The sequence below is a fragment of the Colletotrichum gloeosporioides genome, assembly GCF_011800055.1.
Source record: "Colletotrichum gloeosporioides strain Lc1 chromosome Unknown consensus_47, whole genome shotgun sequence".
NCBI classification, from domain to species: Eukaryota; Fungi; Ascomycota; class Sordariomycetes; order Glomerellales; family Glomerellaceae; genus Colletotrichum; species Colletotrichum gloeosporioides.
The window spans coordinates 393,783-411,527 of NW_025544692.1; the positions used below are offsets into that span (position 1 = coordinate 393,783).

Here is a 17,745-nt window from a genome sequence, read left to right on the forward strand (position 1 = left end):
CTGCACAAGATTATATATTCAAGCCCCCACAAATTCACGAGAGATATCCAGACTGTGATGGTCTGAATAATTTTGGAGCGATGGAGACTGTCATCGCCGGTTCTCACACCATACACCACAATGTGAGTAATCAGACTCCGAGCTTTGACTGCACGTCCAGACAACTGAGGATATGAGACTCAACGTGAGAAAATTCTGGAAGTATTATAATACAGAACTACTCTCGAAGACTATGGCGCCAACCGAAGCTATCCATTGCTGTGCCATTCTGGATGCTCTTCAGTGATCCCCATAACTCCTCATAAGCAGGCCCTTCGGGAACAAAGTTGAAAGTCTCATTGGTAGACTTCCGATGAACACAGGATACGGAAACTAATCCAGCCGCGGTTCCCGCGGCAAGAACCTCCGTGAAGTTTGAAAGCTCATCAAACCTTACCTAAGGTGAGTAAGTTAGCAAATACTGACCAAAGACTTACAGGTCATATGTCATGCTCATAAGCTTACGGTTCTCTTTTCCACCCTCCAGCCGAGGCTATCAGCAACTTTGGCTGCCGAATCCGCCGTAATGCTCTCAATCGCAGCTTTGCTGTCGGCAATGACCAGGCTGGTCTCCCCTCCATTTCTCCCAATACCGATGAACCCCGAGGTAGAGAACTCATCAATTTCAGTCTGAGTCTGACTGTCTAAATGCAAGAGGACGTTGTAACCCTCCTTTCTTGCCTCAGAAGTCCATCTCATCACTGGAGCGTAGTTGCCACCAACTTTCACTGCACCTGACCCCCTTGTGGCAGCACGGTCAAAATCATCAAGCACCAAAGCCTTGATGGCGCCGTGACCATGAAAGGCAATGTGAGGCTGAACAAAAACGCAAAACAGAAACTCCTCGGGGGGATCCAGACCAATCTGAGCGCTGGAACCAAATTGGAAAGGACGAATATAAAGGGATCCCTTCACATCGTGAGGGCAAACATACTCTGCATTCTTCCTGACGGCTAGGTGAACGGCTTCAAGGAAAATGTCTTCTGGTACCTCTGGCATGGAGACAAAGGCAGCGGACCTCCTCATTCTAGCAGCGTTGGCATCGGGACGAAATATAGAGATCTCGCCTGCTTGGTCCCTACGAGCTGCATTTCGGTAAAAATGATTAGCATTACTGTTTCAAACGGTCGTCAATATAACTTGATACCTTGTAGTCCTTCAAAGACTTGCTGACCTGCGACCGAATTAGCATCTATGGATGTCGATCTAAGCTCATGGGGACACACACCATAGTGCAACCCCGGAGCCAAGCCGTGTATTGAAAGAAAAGGGCTCTCAACAAACGTCGGGGTTGTCCATTTGCCAGTGGCTGCGTCGTAGACAGACTCTACGTGACCAGCAACTAAAAATAAAAAGATCAGCTGGATGTGTCCATGATGTTCTGCTTTGAGGCGGTAACTGACCATTATTCCTTTTGCTGTCATACACATCCCACTCTGGTTGCTCATTAGCGATACTAGCACAAGCTTTAGGAGAGCCCCTGTGTTGTTCCAGGGGTTGGGTACTTGCTGTAATCCGATTTTGGTGGTATCATAACGGCTGAGAGACTGAATGTACCCTGTAAAACCAACTGGCACAACAAGTCATCAGCGCAAATCAACAAGAAGAGCCGTCGTGCGCCTCTGAGCGACCAGCCTCCTACTGCTATGCCTTGGTAGTCGGCTCTCCGACAGGGGTCCGCTGCCAGTCGCACAGCACATGACTTACCGGGGCGCACCGGCCACAAATGAGTTTGGTCAGCATGACGTGAGATGAGCGTTCGCCCTGGCTAAGCGAGAGAGCATTGTAGATTGCGCAAGACAGTGACATGATATGCAATATTGCTAGATGAATTGGCTTCGCGAATTGGCTCGGCAAAGTAAGCCAAGGACTGTGGGCGATATCCATTGGAGAGACCGCTTGTGATTGGCCAGTGGCTGTGAATCATGGCGAAGCAGATGGCGATAGTTACACGGGCAGGCAGCTACATAGGTAGTGACTTTGAATGCTGCAGTCAGAGAGATGGAATACCTGGCCACGATTTTGCCGGATTAATGGAGTTGATTAAAATATGACGCCATGAAGATTTGCAGAAGATGTTTTAACGCTAGATGAAATGTGTTGTGATACCGCAATTAACCGAACCTGGAATCTAGTATCGAATAGACGAGTCTCATTCTAAAAGAAAATAGACCAAGTGTAAAGTGAATCGCCTTCTTTTCAAGCCTTGGGCTTCACTTCAATAAGCGGGCCATTCTTCCAACTGATAAACATGTCCACCAGCTCGTACTCTTTAGACGGATCCGGTCCTTGACCGCTGCACGTCCCGTTGACCCATGATTGCTGGCACAGTCTCATGTCATACTTGAACATCAAAGTTGCAAAGAGAATTGAGATCTGGAGGTATGCGAGAGGCTTTCCAATGCATCCGCGGGTTCCAGCACTGAATGCCATAAAGGCGGCGGAAGAGTACTTCAGAAAATCAGGGGTGATGATGGTGCCGTCTGCAAGTGTCTCACCAACGATCCACCTTTCCGGTTGGAACAAGAAAGGGTCGGGGAAATATTCCTTATCGTGATGAATGGAGAAGACCGGCACTCCGATGTTGACACCCTCGGGGTAGAAGGTGTCTCCAACCTGCACACCACCTGGTTCCACTTGACGGTGAAGCACTGAGCCAGCCGGGGGAGACAGTCTCAAGCCCTCATTGATGCAGGCCCGAAGGTAAGTGCAGGCCTGTAATTCCGTGCAAAACTCAATTTGATCAACACTGGAAAACACACTCCGAACTTCCGCCTGGAGTCTTGCGAGCTTGTCGGGGCTGTGTAGCAAGTAGTAAATCGTGGAGCTGATGGCAGTTGAAGACGTGTCGCTCCCTACTAGAGTTAGCCCATGGCCATGGCACCGTATTGCCATATTTTGCTTACCTGCTGTAATTAATAAAATTGCCTCTTCGACTAACTCTTCCATGGTGAACGTGTCTCCCGTAACGGGATCGACCGCACCAGTGAGCCAGAACATGAAGTCCTTCTTGGAATCACTCAGTTTGCTCACTCTTTCATCCGCCGCCTTCTCAATGAAAGAATCGAATGTTACCGTAGACCGAACGTGATGAGAGAAGAGAAGCCACTTGAGCCTCAGAGTGTGAAGAAGCGTAAGTGAAGACCCAGTCTGTTTGATGCATCAGCCACTGTTCTTTTAACACTTGTGCAATTCTACTTACGACGTTGTCTGCCCATAATGTCTCGTGGAGAATCTTTATGATGTGTCTGTTCCCAGCGTATCGCATCATGTCGAAAGATTTGGAGAATGACAAGTCACTCGAGACGTCGAATGTGAAGCGGTTGATCCATTCCGAGAAGTTTTTCGGTTTGCTCCACTGCTCTGAGTTCGAAGGCTCTCTTCCTGACAACACATAGCCTTCTTGGGTATCGTTGTCCAGGAACTCTAAACACTGACAGAGAGTCGCAACGTGTTTATTGATGGTGACACCTGCGGTTTTGAGCGCCGAGTCGGAGAAGCCTTGTCGAAGGATCCGCCGCTTCCTTGCATGTACTTGCTTGTTGATGGAAGAGAACAGACTGGCTTTCTCTGGATTTCTGGGAAACGCCAGATAGTTGTCCGCTTTTCGAGTGTAACGACTGTTGGTGTAGAGCATCTTCACCCCCTCGGCAGATCTGATGCTGACATGGTTGGGCCCATAGCGAACAATTGGGCCATATTTCTCATGCAGTTGATGCAGGTTGCGAGCTTGGTCCTTCTTCAGAGCATGATACGTATTGTAAAGGCTCGTCAAACGTCCAATCAGTGGGCCTGGATGGGAGCTCAACGGATGCAGAACGAGGCGCTTGAAAATGAAAGCAATTACAGCAATCTCAAGATATTGTTAGATATGAGACACGAGAACATTTCCGATGAACTGTAGGAATGGGGTCGGCACATGGGACGAAAACTTACCAGCAAAACAACAAAACCAGCCGTCGCGGTGTTTTTCGACACCGACAGGCTGGCACCAACAACCTTGCTCAGATCGTCCATTGTTCGCTCGGTCCTGAGGAACTACTGCCAGATTCCTCGCCCGAACGATTGCTGCTGGGTATCCACGAGTTTTCCCGGCGGGCTCCCGCATGCATCAAACGCGGTGTTGTCCTGACTCATAAGCATGCCCTCGGTGTTGAGTAAGACGGATACTAGGTGCTGATGTCACCTTTAAGGTTCCGGAGCAATAATCGACACCCCTGCACGACCGCACCCGAGGGTGGCATCTGATCCTGAAATTAACACGAATTAGGTTGCTAAAGTTGCGATGCCTTCGAAACCGACGTTCTCGCTTGCAAGAAAGTTCCAGATCCACAGAGCGCAAACCCTATGATTCGGGTTGAAGTAGAATCCCGAGAAGCAACTGCCATGCATCCAGAAGCAGAGCGGGAGTTGGCGTATATTCTGCTCGTGGAATTACTAGCGTATGCAGCTTGACCCCAAATCACCATAGGTGAAGGTTAAACTGACCTCGCGAATAGGCATCAGTTTGCGTATCCCGTGCGATGGTATGCCGACATGAGTGACGTCAATGCATAGTGATCATGTTGAGCTTATATTATCTATAGGATCGAAACACAAAATGCTATTCTCGGAGAGATCAAAGCGGAGAGGATTGTGGAGGTCGGGCCGGCGAATATCCTCACCAATATGATGAAAAGAACCTGGAATGGGCGATACACAATTTCAGATGATGTCCAAGGCCTTCGCCGGCGGATACTTGGGCCTGATGCAGACCTGCCAGAGATTTATTATCAGTCTCCCGTTGAGGAGATGAGTTCTGAGGAAAGGACTGGAAATTCGCTGGTAGCGAGTTCCCAGACACCACACCAGAGCGACGAGAATGAGTTTGGTTCCAGCCAGCCAGCATCACAGTCGACCATAGACGACAACCATGAGCCAATAGCGCCAATGATGGATTTGGAAGAGGCCAATGTCCCGGTCTCCGCAGTGCTGCTCGCGATTATAGCCACAAAACTAAAGAAAGCCCCCAAAGATATTGATACCACAAAGTCAATCAACCAGCTCGTCAGCGGTGAGTCAATATGTTCTGTCCATCATCTTTCCCAAGCACTAATAAGAGAAGGACGCTCAACGCTCACCAATGAAATTGTTGGTGATCTTCACGTCGAGTTCGCAAATCAACTGCCCGACCGTGCAGAGGAGCAGCGACTCAGCGAGCTGTTTGAGACACTTAGCAAGGTCCACACTGGAACACTTGGGAAGAAGACTTCATCACTCGTTGCAAGCTTTGTCTCCTCCAAATTACCAGGTAGCTTCAACCAGTCAAAGGTCCGGGAGCATCTTCAGCAACGATGGGGGCTAGGACCCATGCGCCAGGATGCGGTTTTGCTTCTTGCGCTCACAAGTCAGCTTGACTCACGCCTGCCTTCTGAAGACGCTGCGAAGAGCTTTATCGACGACTGCGCGGGAGCATATTTCAAGCAGGAGGGCTTGTCACTGCCCCGAAGCAGCCCATCCACCGTAGGGACAATCGCCAAGGTTGACGCAAAAGCTCTGGAAGTGATCAATGAAAGAAGCAACGCTTTGCTACGGGACATCAGTGAGGCGATGTCTCGGCATCTTCCCACAAACACGAGTCCCAAAACGGATTCAATGGCGGCGAAATCTGAACAAGAGGTTGACGAACTCGACCTGTGGCGCAGCGAGCACGGAGAAGATTATGCTGAGGGTATCAAGCCGATATTCGATATTGGGAAGCAACGGTTCTACGACTCCTTTTGGAACTGGTCCTCCCGCGACATTGCTCTACTTTTCGATCTTGCCAAGCACCCCAGCTCACAGAATGCGGGGTTGATCGAAGAACTTTCAACATCTATTATCAATCGATCTTGCGAGCGCTCTATCGCTCAGATCCAGTATCTTTGCTCAAAAACAATGGGCGAAAAGACGAACCTAGGCCGGATCATGAGGCTTTGTCTGCAAGCAAGCATATCCTCGAAGAATCGGGACCCGGTATTCATTGATGGGTCAATCGACCTGGCGCCATCAACAACTATTGACAAAGAGGGTAACATCAAATTTGCCGAAGTACCGCGAACATCCCCTCTCAAGGTTCGCAAGTCTTCAATCCCGCAAATGCCATATCCCGTGGGCACCTATGATCATGGCATCTTGACTATGTCTGACAGGCTCAGCTCTGCATATGCGGAAGACTTGGATACAGCGCGGCATTCCGGGTTCACCTTTCGGGGTAGGAATGTGTTGTTGACAGGTGCTGGCCGGAACTCCATTGGCTTCGGGCTTCTGAAGTACCTACTACAGGGCGGTGGAAGAGTCACAGTGACTACTAGCAACTACTCCTCAGAAGCCACGCAAATGTACCAGAGCCTTTATTCTCGACATGGAGCCAAGGGGTCTGTTTTGAGGGTTCTTCCATTCAACCAAGGTAGTCAACGAGACATCCAGGAGCTTGCGAAGAACTTGGTAGATGACTGGGACCCTGACTTCATTATTCCATTTGCGGCAATATCCGAGAACGGCCGAGAGCTTGAAGAGTTGGATTCGAAGTCGGAGATTGCCCACCGGCTGATGCTCACCAATCTCCTCAGGTTATTTGGTGCCGTTTCCAAGAATAAGCGTTCCAGGGGAATTATTACCAGACCTGCCACAGTCGTACTCCCCCTGTCTCCCAATCATGGTCTCATGGGTAACGACGGTCTCTATGCAGAGTCCAAGAGGGGCCTGGAATCTCTACTCTCGAAATGGAAGTCCGAAACTTGGAGTGACTATCTGTCTATGCTGGGGGTTGTCATTGGCTGGACTCGAGGAACAGGCCTCATGGACGACAATGATATTGTTGCTCAGGGAGTCGAGGGTATGGGAGTTCGGACATTCTCCAAAGACCAAATGGCTGCATTCATTGCGTCCCTCTTGGGCGGCAGAATGAACGTTGCTTGCCAGTCCATCCCAATTGTCGTCGATCTCAGCGGCGGAATGGGCAAGGTCATGGAACTGAAGGATAAGCTTACGAAAATTCGCCATGATCTTCGCGCCGAAGCAGACATTCAACGAGCTATCATGGAGGAGCAGCAGAGAGAAGCAACAATTACTGGTCGCAAGACGTCATTCCATACTCCCCAGGCTTTGCCGCGGAGAGCGAATCTACGTCTTCAGTTACCTCGACTAGCTGAGTGGAACGGGGAACTGGCATCTCTCGCAGAAGGCTTGGAGGGTATGGTCGACCTGAGCCGAATAGTTGTCATTACGGGTTTCGCAGAGCTTGGACCTTATGGGAGTAGTAGGACACGATGGGAGATGGAGGCCGAGGGCTCTCTGTCTCTTGAAGGATGCATTGAGATGGCATGGATGATGGGTCTCATCAAATACAGCAAAGATGTTCTGAAAGACGGGCTCCCGTGGACTGGCTGGGTAGACGCAAAGACCTCGGCTCCGGTGGAAGAGAGTGAGATCTTCTCACGATACATGGGATCGATCCTCGAGCATACAGGCATACGCAAGATTGAGCCAGACAATTGCGACAACAACTACGATCCGGAAAAGAAGACGACAGTCCAGGAAATGGAACTCACTCAGGACCTACCCCCATTTGAGGCATCGTCTGACGTGGCTCGGTACTTCCAACTTCAGCACGGTGAGAAGGCCGTTATCAGCAAGATGGAGTCTGGGCTTGTCATGGTCCAGCTCAAGGCTGGCGCGAAAGTTCTCGTCCCAAGAGCAAGTCGGTTCAATCGCACGGTGGCTGGCCAGATTCCAACTGGATGGTCGGCAAAGCGATACGGCATCGACGACGAGATTATTGAGCAAGTTGACCCTGTGACACTCTTCACGTTGGTCTGCACTGTCGAAGCACTCTTGACGTCAGGGATTGTCGACCCGTACGAATTATACAAGCATATCCATCTTTCCGAAGTTGGTAATTGTATTGGTTCAAGCATGGGTGGGCTTTCGTCGTTGAGACAGATGCACCGCGATCGATTCCTCGATAAAACAGTCCAGGGAGATATTCTCCAGGAAACCTTCATCAACACAACGGGGGCATGGATCAACATGCTACTAATGTCTTCAACTGGACCAATAAAAACACCTGTCGGTGCCTGTGCCACGTCGCTGGAGTCACTTGATACGGGATACGACCTCATTGTAGCTGGCAAAGCCAAGGTCTGCATTGTTGGTGGCGTGGAGGACTTCGTCGAAGACGTATCGTACGAGTTTGGAAGCATGAATGCTACCTGTGACACTGACAAGGAATTTGCCGCTGGAAGAAGTCCAGCTGAGATGTCCCGGCCTACAACATCAACCAGAAGTGGATTTGTCGAGTCTCAAGGATGTGGAATTCAGATCCTTACGACTGCCGAGCTTGCCCTGGAGATGGGTCTTCCCATATTTGGAGTGGTAGCTTTTACCAGTATGGCTGCCGATAAAGTCGGCCGCTCTGTCCCAGCACCCGGTGGAGGCGTTTTGACAAATGCCCGAGAAGCAAGCTCGGGGAGACGATATGCCACGCCACACCCCCTGCTCGATATAGGATACCGTCGAAGGCTACTCAATATGAGAATTCAGCAAGTCAACGACAACTACCAGACAAATCTGGACCTTATGGAGCATGAAATTCATTACATAAAAGAGATGGGAACCGACGGCTTTGACGAGGAGCGCTATCGACAGGACAACATGACTGCTTTTGAAGAGGACGCAAAGAAGCAAGAGGCGGACTTGAGATTCAGTCTGGGCAATCAATTTTGGAAGAATGAGCAGCACATCGCACCGATCCGAGGCAGCCTCGCAACTTGGGGCCTTGGGATCGATGATTTGGCGGTCGCGTCGATGCACTTGACCTCGACCGTGAAGAACGATACCAATGAGTCTTCAGTTCTTCAGAAGCAGATGGAATTCCTGGGGAGACAACAGGGAAATCTTCTTACTTGCGTAGGCCAGAAATGGCTGACTGGTCACTCAAAGGGAGCTGCTGGTGCCTGGATGGTGAACGGGGCCCTACAGATGATGGACTCTGGTTTGATCCCAGGTAATCGAAATGCCGATAACATTGACACCGACCTGCGACAGTACAATCTTCTTCACTTCCCAAACATGACCACCCGGGCTGAAGAGATCAACGCTTGCTCCATTACCTCCTTTGGGTTTGGACAGAAGGGCTCACAGGCCATTCTGGTTCACCCAAAGTTTCTCTTTGCGACCACCAACAAGCAGGCTTACGAGGACTACGTCGCGAGGAGGAATGGTAGATGGAGAAAGGCAAACAGCTTCTTCAGCCGTGGGATACTTCATGAGAGGCTTGTCAACACCAAGACTTTGCCGCCTTACCAGGCGGCGCAAGAGTCTGCAGCACTGCTCAACCCGGCAGCTCGTTTCTCTGAGCAACGCTATTAAGGCCAGGGCTGGATTCTCTTCTCAGATGCGAATATAGTTTTCTTTTTGTCGGCAACGCCAGCCCATCGCAGCGTTAATCAAGCTGGGCGCGCCTTATGTAATCAGCGATTACGTAAGGACCACCCTCTGTGATTAACGCTGCGATCGCAGCCGCTGCCTCTAACACAGTTAACTATATATATATCACTACTAATGTAGTTAATATAATATAATATTTACTACTTATAGTAACCCTTACTAGCTAGCTAGTCTTATAAGACTAATACTAATTAGTAATTAACTTTATAGTTACTATTATATAATATATTAATTAACTATAGATTAGTAAAGTTTTAGAAGAGGTAATTTTATTAATATTTATTTAGATCTATTCTACTTAAGAACGTTTAATTAATTAACTTATACTAATAAGGTAGTTATAAACTTTAAAAAAGATAGCTTATATCGCTTAAGTTACTTTAAACTTACCCTCCTCTAATCTCTAAGAAGAGTATATTAATATTAATATTATTAGTATTAATAGGATTAAGTAATATCTCCTTATAGTATTAATAATAGTAGGATTATAATAATAGCTTTTATAGCTTTTAATTCTATACTTAATAGAAGTGGTTATAATATAACCTAAGAGATAGTCTATCCTATTTAGAACGTTCTTAGTAATTACTTTTACTTTCTACTTGAAGAGTATCTATTATATATTTAACTCTTAATATTAATATTAATTTATTAACTTATAATTAATAGTAAAATTAACTTCCTATTTTACTAACTACCTCTCTTAGCTTCTTACCCCTTATAAGTAGAGTTTTTATACTATATAAATAGATAAGAGATTACTCTACTTTTAATAGCTTTTAACTACTTTTTTCTTTTTTATTAAGTTAATATTAATAGTAAATAGCTACTTTAAGCCTATTTAATAATAACTACTTATATATACTATATAGTATACCTTACTATAAGAATTTTTCTACTACTTAACTACTAAATACTAACTACTAACTATTAGTTAAAAGGAGAATTTTTTACTATCTTTTAACTTTATTAACTTATACTTCTTCTATAATACTACTATATTACTTTTATATCCTTAAGAGTCTACTACTTTATTAATAATATTACTTATTAAACCTTATTTACTTTCCTTAATTACTTACTATAATACTCTTTTTTTACTTTAGTAAAGGCCCTCTCTAGTCTTTATACCTCTATTTTTAACTACTATTAAACTATATTAAGTTAAATAAGTAATAAAGTAATAAATTATCTACTAAATAAATAAACCTTAATTACTTTAATTCCTAGTTAAGTTCTTTACAACTATAATATAATAAACCTCACCTACTACTTAACTTAATACTTTATTCTATTAATAACTTTAGTTAATAATAGCTAACTCCTCTAATTTAGGATTATTACCCTCTCTACCCCTTTTACTTCCTCTTAGCCCTCTAGTTAGTAATTACTTTATCCCTATCTTTATTTAAGTTTATAATATAGTTAATTATAATATTTAGAAAAAACTTAGTAATATTAATTTAAAGTTAAATATTACTACTTAATAATAACTTACTTTATATTTTCTATTTAATATAAAGTATTACTAACTTAATAGTTTTATTAGCTCTACCCTCTAAGGTTAGGTATATATTAATTTTAAAGAAGTACTAAAGTTTACTTTTATTTATTATAACCTTATTACTATAAAAAACTTTAGAAACTTCCTTATTACTAATAGAGTTTATATTACTATAAATAGTACCTCTATTACCTCTAATATCTATACTACTTTTTACTAAGACTTCTATAAATAAACTATAGAGGAGATTAATAATAAGGCTTCTAAGATTACTACTTTTAAGAAAGCTATTAGAAATACTAACTTCTTTAATAATATTTAAGGTATTAAGCTTAAACCTTCCTTAGTACCTTTAGTTAACTCTATTTATACCCTTATTAGTATAATACTATTTTTTAGCCCTACTTAAGATAAATTAATTCCTTTTAGAACTTATTAATTAACTACTTTTATCCCTCTAAATAACTTTAATATTAATATTACTAACTATAACTTAGTTAACTTAGCTATACTTAACTAATTATCCCCTTATTAACTTATAGATCTTATAAAGTTATACTATAATAGTATATACTTTAAGGGTAATATATATAATATCTTTAACTCTAAGTTTCTTATCTTTAAAGATTACTATATTAAGGTAGGTATTAATTAGTTTTAAATCTTAGGTGCTTTCTCTATTATATTTAAAGGTAAAATACTTAACTACTACTATAATAAGCTTTATAGTAATAATATACTTATTAACTTTACTAGTTTAGTTATTAAAATTAAAACCTATTTTAAGACTAAAGAGTTTTATTAAGTATATTTCTCTAAGTAGTATAATATTACCCTTAACTATATAATCCTAGAGAACTTTAGTAAAATTAAGATAGAGTATCTTAAGATAGTATTTAATAAGCTTATTACTATCTAATATACTCTCTCTACTATTTACTACTCTAATAATACTTTTTATAATTAGATCTTTAGTACTTATTAAGGTATACCTAAATATAACTATACTTTTATAAGCTTTATTAAAGACTATAAGAGTATTGCTAACTAGCTTTAATTATTTATTAGTATTATAATATAAAGCTAAGTTTATAAGTATTTTATAATAAATCTAGCTCTTATTAATAACTAGTATTAGATTAATTATTAATATAATAGCTATAACTATAGTTTTTAATTTAGCTATTACCTATATATACTTTATAGTTAATATTACTTTTAATTTATACTTCTTAAATCTAAGAAGAAGTATTATATTTATAGTGAGATAGGCTATTAATTAATAAAATACTTTATTAAAGATTACTATAAGATTTTTAACTACTTTAAGTAAATATATATTAATAAGAATACCTCTACTCCTACTTTTAATTACTTTTTAGTATAATATAAAGGTGTTAAAAGTATTAATAACTTTTTTATTAATAGCTATAATAAGGATATATTAAACTACTTTAGTACTCTTAATATTAATAACTTTAATACTAAAGATAGTTAGTATAAGTTAGATAGCTTAAATAATAAAAATTAATAATTTCTTACCTCTTATTTTATTAGTATTACTTTTAATAGCTTTAAAATTATTAATATATTAGGTAATAATACTACTTTCTATATTATTACTAAATAGAATCTATATATTACAGTTAAGTTTAAAGAATATACCTTATAGTTCTCTCTTAAGGGAAGGTATAAATTAATAATCTTTTAGGGTATCCTACTTAATATTAATACCTCTAAATATTTAATAGTAAGCTAGTCCTAAGTCCTTGTATTTTAATAATTAATACTAAACTTTAAAGTTAATATTATAAGAGTAGTTACTATTAGATTTAGCCTTAATAACTTTATTTACTTTTTAAGATCTATTAAAGTTCTTATACTACTTAGTCTTATTACTTTCTATATTATATTAATAAATATATCTTTCTTATACTACTTTTATAATATAGATAAGATAGAAGTTATATTTAATAACCTTAATAATATTATAAAATAGAGAGACCTTAAAGTTCTAGTTATCTATAAATAGAAGTATCTTTAGATATTTCTCTAATAGAAATAATTAGTTACTTATTATTACTTTAGTGAGGTTAAACTTTAATAACTTTATTACTATTTTAGCTACTTATTAGTTATTAGACTTTAATATATCCTTACTAAAGCTAAGTATAAGGTTAATAAAGGCCTCCTTACCTATCTAACTAAGGTTTATTAGTATTATTAACTTTATACTAGTTAACCTAAAAGGTTTAGATTTACCCTATATAATAACTATAAGTTTAATTATAAGATCTTTATAGATATTATATATCTTAATAGTAATAAGCTAGTACTTTATATTATTAATAGTACTACTAGCTTTAATATAGCTTATTTCCTTAAAGATCTATTAACTTAGTATATTTAGGAGGCTTTATATATATACTAGATTAATATCTACTAAAGCCCTTTTAATTTTATTACTATAAATATTAGTATTAACTTCTATAGTTATAAATTTAAGTATACTACTTATACCTTAGTAATTATTATTAAAGAAGTTCTTATTAAAGCTTATTATAGTATTAGTAAGGTTAAATATTACTATACTACTTTATGCTATACCTATAATATTATCTATATTAAAGACCTTTCTATCCCTTATAAGTAAGCCTTATAGATAACTATTAAGACTATTAATAATACTATTAAGCCTAATAATCTGATCTTAACCTTATTTATCTTTAGTACTTACTCTTAAGTAACTAAGGATTTAGCGCTATCTCTAAGTATTATAAAGTATTAAGAAGTTATATAAAAGGCTACTAATAAACTCTACTATATATATATTAAGTAATAAGTCTTTAATACCTTTACCCTCTATAATAGCTTAAATATATTATTAATACTTACCTTCTTATTATAGTTAGATATTTTTATATAGTATGAGAATAAAGGCTAAGCTAGTTTATATAAGCTTTTCTCTATTAATAGGGAGGATTATATACTTAACTTATCTTATAGGCTAAGAATATTTTAATTAACTTATATTAAGCTTTTTTATAATAACTTAGATAAAGATATTATTAACTCTAGTTCTCTACTAAATACCTCTAAAGTATTAATAATATTAGTAAAAGAAGACTAAAAAAGATTACTAATACTAGTACTACTATTATTATACTAATATAGCTAGTCTTATAAGGGAGAAAAATATTTAAAGCTACTTTTAAGTAAGTTATACTAAAGTTTATAAAGATAGATACCTATAGTAAAAATAGTTAATATTAACCTTACTTTTAGTATTAACTTCACACTAGAGGTTAATAATATTAATACTACTACTATATTTTTTACTACTAATAAAGTCTTTTTAATTAATAAAAAATATACTAACCTTAACTTAACTATATAGCTCTATAAGGTAGGTAAGATTAATATATTTAGCTACCCTTTTAAGTAATCTAATAAGATTAAAATTAAGAGACTTATTAATTAAGGTGTCTTTAAGATAATTATATATAACCCTATTAAGTATATAAATATCTATATCTTCTAATTATAAATAGTTAATAAGATTAAAAGTAAAAATACTAATAAGCCTTATAAGAAGTTCTACTTTATTATCTAAAGATATACTAATAATAGTAAGGAAGTAATTTTAATATAGTTACTAATAATATAGTATATAAGTTAACCCCTTATCCTTATTATTATACTATAATTACTACTTTTTAGTAAGATCCTCTAGTTTTATAATATAATATAGGTATATATCTAATTAGTAATAAAGCTTAATAGAATAATTCTAATATACTTACTTATTTAGATTTATAACTAATACCTAAAAGGTATTATTATAAAAGTTATTAAGTTACTTTATAGTATTACTAAGGCTAGTACTTATTAGTAGGCTATATATAGCTATTACTATAGAGAAGTCTTCTAGATAGTTACTTTAAGCTATAACCCCTACCTTTTAGTCCTTTTAATAATTAACTCTAACTTTATAGTTATTAGTATATAAACTAATAATATTTTAGGCCTTATTAATACTAAATTCTCAGCTTATAAGGATAAAGTTCTAACTAAAGCCTTATTTATAGTAAAAGCTAAATAATAACTTATTATTAACTAACTACTAATATTTAATTGTAGTATTATTAGTATTAATAAATTAAATATAATTATTTTCTACTAGAAAGGCTAAAATAAGAAGCTTACCCTTATTAATACTAATATTACCTCTAATACTATTAAGAAGTAATATATTAAATAATATATATATAGTATATATACCGTATTAATCTACTAGCTTAAGGTATACTATAATCTATTAACTACTACTTAATACTAAAACCCCTTACTTAATAATATTAAAGCTCTTAATATATAACTATAGTAGTAGATAGATTTATTAGTATAAGGATTAATATTTATACTTATTAACTTATTAACTACTAAACTCTTTATCTTTATTAATAGCTTATTTACTAATAATACTAACCTTATATTATAGCTTAGTTTTACTATTATTCTTACTAATAAGACCCCTTCTAATAAGAATAAATTTATAATTAATAGTAATATTATCTACTTTAGTTTAATAAAGAGTAAGTAAATCATTTAAAGTATACTAACCTCTAAAGTCTATAGTATAATTACTAGTATTAATATAGTTTATACTATCTCTATAACCCTCTAAATAATTACTAAATAACTTAGCCTACCTCTAATACTTACTATTATCTATACTAACTTATACTTACTATATAAATACCTTATTAAGCTAGGTTCTATAAAGAAGAAGCGTTTAATAATTAATATTATAGCTCTATACTAGTTATATAAATACTATAAGTTATATAAAATATAATAAATTAATAGTAATAATAACTTTATTAATGCCTTTACTAAAGTGAAGCCTAACTAGTACCTTATATACTTCCTTAATATAAACTTAGTAATAATATAAATAGAGAGATAAGTTATATAGGCTTAAGTAGCGCTAATTACTAGTATTAGTTTAAGGTAGGATTAAGTAATAGTTATAGAGTAACTACTATAATAGGGGTTATAAATAATTATTAGGTAATTACTATAATTACTAGTAATTATTATTTTTTATATTATATATCATTTAATAACTTCTTTTTAAACTATATTATAGTTACTATTAACTATATTAATACTAATAAAAAGAGAAAGTTATTAGTATTAGTAATATTAGCCTATTATAGTGTTAATTAAGCTAGGCGTACCTTATATAATTAGTAATTATATAAGGCACTGCCCTCTACGATTAACGCTGTAATTATAGCTGCTACCTCTAACGCAGTTAACTATATACATATCACTACTAACGTAGTCAATATAATACGATATTTACTGCCCACAGTGACCCTTACCAGCTAGCTGGTCCTGTGAGACCAACACTTTTCTACTCATTTCGTTTTTCTTCAGCACTTTTCATTCGCAGTTTGCCGCCTGGAGGCGCACCTTTTTGACTCAGCACTATCTTCAATAGATAATGTAATACAAGCATGGCGGGCAAGTGGCATCTCATGGTCATGTGTGTTAGCACTACAACCATAGCGCATTCATTAGCAGCATTCTAGCATGAAACTAGGAGTTTGTACTGAATCAGAATGTATATTGAACAGATTAGAGATCTCAATAGTTCCCTCACTCGCTACGTTTTAGCTTACTCGGCCGCTGAATACAGGATCTCTACTTGGTTGCAAAGTTCTTGATGCTCTCGTGTGCCGGGCCTTCAGGGGTTACGTATGCCTGTCTTCTGCGTCAGAATTTGGGTCGCCGTCATGGATTTGAGGATGTGGAGTCAAACCTTGGTCAATCCCCCATCTACCACAAGCTCTTGAGCATTGACAAATGAGCTCGCATCGCTGGCAAGAAATAGCGCCGCAGACGCTTGCTCGATAGGTTCGCCAAACCTTCCTTGGGGCAAGTGAACTTCCCTGCGTGCTCTCCTCTCCACATTCGTACCCAGGTAGTCTTGCATGAGAGGGGTGTTCAACGGTCCCGGGCACAACGTATTGAACCTGATGCCTTCTCTCGCATGAACTATGGCGAGCTCTCGCGTCATAGCAATGATGGCACCCTTGCTGGTGGTATAGGCTAACTGGGCTGTTGCAGAACCAATCAAGCCGACAACCGAGGATGTGTTAATCACACTTCCCCGGGATTTTCCGTGCTTCCGCATGCTCAAGACGGCATGTTTACACCCGTGCCAAGTGCCCTTGACATTGACTTGATAGGTGAGATCCCAAGCCTTCTGAGTCACTTCAAGCGCATCGCCATCTTCGTGGGGGAAGACGCCAGCATTATTGAGCATTACATCGACGCCGCCGTGTTGGTCTAAGTACTGGACCAGAGCCGCAACGTCATCTTCGTTAGACACATCGCATCTCTTGTAGTCAACTCGTCCAAGATGCGGTCCGTGAAGTTCCACATTTTGCCGCAGGTCTTCAAGGGCTTTGTTTGACACATCTGACAGCAACAGGTTCGCTCCAGACTTGGCGAACAGGATTGCTATTTGAGTACCAATACTCCTATCTAATATCAGAAGTCTACTCTTATTTTTTTGAGCAGCAGATCATGGCGTACCCTGCAGCTCCTGTGATGATGACATTCTTGCCCGTCAACTGGAATAACTCCGACATGGTTCGGTATTCGGTATGTTGAACGACAGACGGAACAAGACCCACAAGTACGGCTTCTGGGAACGGAGG

General features: G+C 38.7%; 3 protein-coding genes across 3 annotated transcripts; 1 reads left to right on the top strand and 2 right to left on the bottom strand.

Moving 5' to 3' along the window:
* Positions 1 to 217: 217 nt before the first annotated feature.
* Positions 218 to 4,056, bottom strand: GCG54_00005841 (putative branched-chain-amino-acid aminotransferase TOXF; the record flags this gene model as incomplete). The annotated part of the gene is made up of 7 exons (XM_045405857.1): positions 218 to 436; positions 505 to 1,124; positions 1,187 to 1,381; positions 2,283 to 2,894; positions 2,946 to 3,189; positions 3,242 to 3,892; positions 3,976 to 4,056. The coding sequence occupies 7 exons, from the start codon at positions 4,054 to 4,056 to the stop codon at positions 218 to 220; spliced, it is 2,622 nt and encodes an 873-aa protein (XP_045264255.1).
* Positions 4,057 to 4,425: 369 nt separating this feature from the next.
* Positions 4,426 to 9,429, top strand: GCG54_00005842 (Fatty acid synthase apf5; the record flags this gene model as incomplete). The annotated part of the gene is made up of 4 exons (XM_045405858.1): positions 4,426 to 4,481; positions 4,539 to 4,565; positions 4,626 to 5,092; positions 5,144 to 9,429. 4 exons carry the CDS (start codon positions 4,426 to 4,428, stop codon positions 9,427 to 9,429), a joined length of 4,836 nt encoding a protein of 1,611 aa, XP_045264256.1.
* A 7,294-nt stretch (positions 9,430 to 16,723) lies between these two features.
* Positions 16,724 to 17,676, bottom strand: GCG54_00005843 (2 5-dichloro-2 5-cyclohexadiene-1 4-diol dehydrogenase; the record flags this gene model as incomplete). The annotated part of the gene is made up of 3 exons (XM_045405859.1): positions 16,724 to 16,783; positions 16,842 to 17,565; positions 17,621 to 17,676. 3 exons carry the CDS (start codon positions 17,674 to 17,676, stop codon positions 16,724 to 16,726), a joined length of 840 nt encoding a protein of 279 aa, XP_045264257.1.
* Between the last annotated feature and the right edge of the window lie 69 nt (positions 17,677 to 17,745).